The sequence below is a fragment of the Arachis ipaensis genome, chromosome B03 (assembly GCF_000816755.2).
Source record: "Arachis ipaensis cultivar K30076 chromosome B03, Araip1.1, whole genome shotgun sequence".
Lineage (NCBI taxonomy): Eukaryota > Viridiplantae > Streptophyta > Magnoliopsida > Fabales > Fabaceae > Arachis > Arachis ipaensis.
Genome location: NC_029787.2, coordinates 11,777,012 through 11,782,329, shown reverse-complemented (window position 1 = coordinate 11,782,329; position 5,318 = coordinate 11,777,012). Strand labels below are relative to the sequence as shown.

Here is a 5,318-nt window from a genome sequence, read left to right as displayed (position 1 = left end):
ATATATAAAAAATTTAAATTTTATTATATATATACAATAATAATTTATTAATCAATCATAAATGTTTAAATAAAATAAACTTTGATCTATCATAAATTAATAATACTTGTATTGATGGATTAAAAAATATTATCAACCAATTAATAAGATATTTAAAAATTTCTCAACCACGAATAAATGTTTATATGAGTACACATGTCCGATAGTAATTCTCTCACTTTATGTACTGTTCTTTATTCCTTATACATGATGTTAATAAATTTAGTCTGCATAAAAGCTCCACAAACTCCGCCTTAATAATCATGCAGGTCCCAATGTTCATAGAGATTTAGATATGAAGCTGTCCTTTGACCTGCAAATGATGCCGCTGCATGCTCGCTTACTATCCAGCTGATTGATTGAGGATGCCATCAACGTTGTTGACCTTAATTTTTTTTTTTTCTAAAAGTGTCCATCTTACGTAAGTTTGAGAACTTTATTTCTGTATGTTCAATAAGATTGAGAGTCGATTGATATTATCTGCTAATTTTTTAGTCAATTAAGCTTTTTAATTATTTCAAATGTTGTTGTTTATGATACACTGACACAGATATGTTGTTATCTATGATACATTAAGACCACACACGATATTATGACACTACATGAATTACTATGTATATATATAAAAAGTATTTTTTAGATAAATTATAATAATATTTTAATATTTTATTAATATTAAAATATAAATTAATTTTTTTATTATTTTTAATATTTTATTTTAGTTATATAAAATATTTAAAAAAATTATTTTAATAATATAAATTAATAAAAATACTGAACAGTGACACAATAAGATTTAGAGTTCAGTGTTTTTTTATTTTTTTGTTAAAACAGACAAATGTCAAATTCGAAATCATGCAGACTGCTCGGTTGAAGTTTAAAAGCCTTAGGCGCCAAATGAGTCACTATCTTCTTGAACTCCGCAAAGTTTCCGTAGGCATGGCCATCTCCTCCACGTCCTTTATCATGGCGCACACTCCTCCAAGGAATACAGTGCTTCTGTCCAAGCCTCGTCAGCATTGTTTTGAAGTCGCCAAAATCAATCTGTCCCTGTCGAGGTCCTTTACATCATTGCTATTGGTCATTGCGTAGAGATGAATCTAGGACTGATTGATGGAGAATTATTGGGTAATTGAACACTGCTCTTATTTTTCCTGAAAATTGGGAAGTGGAGCTTGCACAAAAAATATTATTATTCGTTATTGTACTCTATCTCTTCTATTTTTATTTTGTTTCTATTTATTTATGTTTTTATTATTTTTTATTATAAATTTTATCATTTTTTCTCTTACAAGTTAATTTATTATAATTCTTCACATTTTGAGTCTACTTAGTATTTAAATTATATTCCTAATGTGCTTAATTTTATTTGCAATAATATCCACGAAAATAATCGTCTTTTTTGTCATTTTTTTTTGACTTACCTCCCTTTTTATAAGAATCATGAGTAATTATATATACTAGTGTTTATGTATATAAATATAAATTATATTTTATTTTTTTAATAAATTTTTTTATTATTTATCTTGAAATATAAAAATATTGTAAATTATTTTGAAACAATAAATTTGTTATCGTTTGTGGACAATTGTAGAATTTGAAAAAATTATAATTATTCGATGGTTATTTTATTTAGTTTAATATATTATTTTTTAGGGTAATACATTATCTTAGTCTCTAATATTTAGGTTAAGTCCTAATTTAATCTCTAACATTTTAAATGTTCTATTTTAATTTTAAAAAGTGTCAAACGTTCTATATCAGTATAAAAAAGTTTTAAATGAATTTAATATTGTTCTACGGTTAAATTTAACATGAACAATTAATATATTTAAAAGTTAATAACATTTAATTTTGGTACTAGATAAAATTGATTCACTGATTTATATATTAATTTTTTTTAATAATTAAAATATTCATTTTTAAAATTTTTAAGAATTAATTTAAATAATTACTTTAAAAAAAATGAATTGAAAACTGATTTATTTAAAATTGATCTATGTATAACTAAAATGCCAATTTTTAAAATTTTTGGGAGAGTAATTACTCAAAAAATAAAGAAGCTGTGAACAAATTGCAAATAGAGCAAAAGCATCAAAATCGAAACTGAAATCGAAATCCCTAACAAAACCCTTTTCTCTCCCTGCTTCACTCTCTTGTCTTTTCCCTTTCCCTCTTTCATTTCTTCCTATATCTCTTGTCTCCTTCTTCATCTTCTCTCTCTCTCTTTCTCTTTATATACCTATATTTATAGACACACATCATCTATTAATTCCTTTGATCTTGTTTTTTGGCTATGGCTTCGGCGAACGTGAACGGTGTGGCGCCGTTTCTGAGCAAGACGTACGACATGGTGGATGACTCGTCCACTGACTCGGTTGTTTCGTGGAGCGATAACAGCAACAGCTTCGTCGTCTGGAACGTTCCCGAATTCGCAAGCCGAATCTTGCCCAAATACTTCAAGCACAACAATTTCTCCAGCTTCGTCAGGCAGCTTAACACATACGTAAATTCAATTTCAGAAACCCTCAATTTCTTAAGTTATCTGTTTTTTAGGGTTTCGTTTGCGTCGTAGATTTTGCTTGTGATTACCGTAAGATCTGTGTAGTGCAGCTGTTATTACTGTGTAGGATCAAAAGGTTTTGATGAACTTGTGTTGTTATGAGTCAATGAATTTTTTTTCCTTTCTTTATATGGTTTGCAGCTCAGTTTGAATCTTTCTCTTTTTGTGCATGCTTGGCTTTACTAGATTTGGATATTTGTTTATTGTCTTTTTTGTTTTTAACGTTGTCTGGGGTTTGCATCTTAGGTTAAGCTTAGCTGAATTTTGTTTTTTCTCCCTTATATTTGGAGTAAAACATGTTAATCACGAAATGATAGTGATAATTGCAATAGGATGTAATTAGCAGCTCAAGAGCAAAGAGAATTAACAGCAGGAGGCATTTGGTTCGGAGCAAATGTTTCCAGGATCACTGACCTGTGAATACTGTTAACGTTCCCATTCTTGCTTTCGAGATTGGAATTTGGAATTTACAGTCATGGGAATGGAATGTCTCCGTGTTTTGGTCAAAAAAATAAAGTCCCATATGATAGGAGGTGGGTAGCTTTTCTTTCCTCTTTTATTTTTTATGGTATCGAATAATCTTCATCACTTAGCCCTTAGTTCCATGATAGTTGCTGCCATTGCCACGATGATGATGGTGTCTCTGCCATTTCTTCTCACTTTTATGCATTTGTTAGCACTGTATGTTTAACTTCGATCATGCATGCTGGATGTTTTTATGTAGCATGCACATCCATTTTTCCTACTCTTTGTTTAGTCTTCTTCTTTCTGATTGACAAGCAGGGCTTTAGAAAAGTTGACCCTGACCGCTGGGAATTTGCAAATGAAGGTTTTTTAAAGGGACAAAAGCAGCTCTTAAAGAGTATTAGTAGGCGGAAAACTTCTCATGTAAATGGTAGTACTCAGCAACCATCTCAGGTGCAGAACACACCTGTTGGTGGGGCTTGTGTTGAAGTTGGGAAGTTTGGGATTGAGGAAGAGATTGAAAGACTGAAAAGGGATAAGAATGTTCTTATGCAGGAACTTGTTAGGTTAAGACAGCAGCAGCAAACAACTGATAACCAGTTGCAAACTGTTGGGCAACGAGTTCAGGTAATGGAGCAGCGACAACAACAGATGATGTCGTTCCTGGCAAAAGCCATGCATAGTCCTGGCTTCTTGGCTCAATTTGTACAACAGAATGAAAGTAATAGACACATCACTGGAGGAAATAAAAAGAGGAGGCTCCACAGGCAGGATGAAGATAGTTTAGCCAACAAGCATCTCCATAATTCTCTTGATGGTCGTGTTGTCAAGTATCAGCCTTCTATAAATGAGGCAGCAAAATCATTGTTATGCCAGATTTTGCAAATGAACAACTCTACGAGGATGGACTCATCAATTAAGAGCCCGGATGCATTCCTTATTGATGATGTTCCTACAGCCATTCCTTTAGATAGCAGTAGTTCATCCACTCGAGTATCTGGTGTTACCCTTTCCGAGGTTCCACATCCACAAACTTCTGGACAGTCATATGTGCCTATAGAACCACAATTTCCCGTCAGTCGAATGACCAGTAGCAGATCTGAGGTTCAATCTTCACCAGCAGTGTTTCCTGACTGTGTCAAAGCAGCTGAATTTCCAGAATTAAATGCTCAGAAATGCCAAGACAGTGTTTTAGATTTTGGTAAAGTCCAAGGGATTGGAACTGAAAGCAGCTTCATGAATCCTGATCTCAGTTTTGTGGGGTCTGACACTGCAAATATGGAGGATCTAGAAATGATCTCAACTGTCTTGGATGGAACAGAGTCTATTGAAGCTAATGCTTTTTCACCTGATGCAGATGGAGTTTCTAAGCTTCCTGGAATTGGTGATGAATTCTGGGAACTGTTTTTAAGGCCAAGTCCTCTCACTGGAGATACAGATGAAGTGAAGTGTAACTCTTTGGGATGTGATTTTACTGGTGACCAGGAATTGTCATCAGAAAAGGAGATTCAACAGGAAAATGCTGCTGATAAAAAACAGCATATGGACCATCTTACCCAACAGATGGGTCTTCTTGCTTCAAAGTCTTAAACTCTGTATATATGTTTCTTGCAACTGAAGGTAAACTTTTAAGCTTACGTTATCAAAACAAGCATGCTGATTTGCCTTGAAAATAGTCTAAAGTTTTGTCACTCTGGTGGCAGTTGTAGCGATGGAGATATACATGCTGATTAGGACTGTCCATAATAACATCTGACTCTGTTTGTAAATATATATTTATGAAGAGAACTTACTTGTATAGATGTACTTTCGTGTTATGTTAAGAAGATGAGGAAGGAATTGAGGGGGAGTGAGCTTGCTTGATCTCTTTTTGTTTTTGTTTTGATGTATAAATGGTATGTTTTGCACTTTTTAAGTCATTTGATCCATATAGCCGTCTCCACGTATGGAGTGATAAGGCTTAGTTATTTTATAAACTGTATACTTTCTTCCTCATTTCTTAATACTATTCACATAGTCACATGCGTCGATTTTTTTACATTGTTATATTTCTAGGGTCTTCTTGAGTCCCCCAGAAGAAAGATTAGTTAGGGACGAGAGAATTTAAAGTCAGCTAGAGTCTCTAAATTTTATTTTCCAATACTCTCTGTTCATGATTCCTGCAGTGGTTGAGGTCCTTTGCTTGCTGGGCAGATAAAGCCATTCTCCTGCAAAGACAACTGACAGATATATCTTCAAACTACTTTGTCTT

The 5,318-nt window shown here is 33.0% G+C and overlaps 1 protein-coding gene across 3 annotated transcripts; it reads left to right on the top strand.

Annotated features, from left to right (window-relative positions):
* LOC107629511 (heat stress transcription factor A-1b) lies at nucleotides 2,142-5,315 on the top strand. Of its 3 annotated transcripts, none has more exons than XM_016332322.2 (3): nucleotides 2,142-2,545; nucleotides 3,386-4,687; nucleotides 4,771-5,103. In XM_016332322.2, the coding sequence occupies exons 1-2, from the start codon at nucleotides 2,336-2,338 to the stop codon at nucleotides 4,655-4,657; spliced, it is 1,482 nt and encodes a 493-aa protein (XP_016187808.1). In that variant the 5' UTR covers nucleotides 2,142-2,335; the 3' UTR covers nucleotides 4,658-4,687; nucleotides 4,771-5,103. The 3 variants fall into 3 exon arrangements, with proteins under 3 accessions (XP_016187808.1, XP_020973815.1, XP_016187807.1); XM_016332321.2 differs by lacking the exon at nucleotides 4,771-5,103 and adding an exon at nucleotides 5,233-5,315 and having other exon boundaries at nucleotides 2,145-2,545; XM_021118156.1 differs by having other exon boundaries at nucleotides 3,386-5,103.

Bases quoted from the DNA above. Each gene is read 5' to 3' on its own strand.
- LOC107629511 (XM_016332321.2), top strand. From the start codon at position 2,336: ATGGCTTCGGCGAACGTGAACGGTGTGGCGCCGTTTCTGAGCAAGACG. The intron at 2,546-3,385 runs GTAAATTCAATT...ATTGACAAGCAG, and splicing joins TCAGGCAGCTTAACACATAC to GGCTTTAGAAAAGTTGACCC.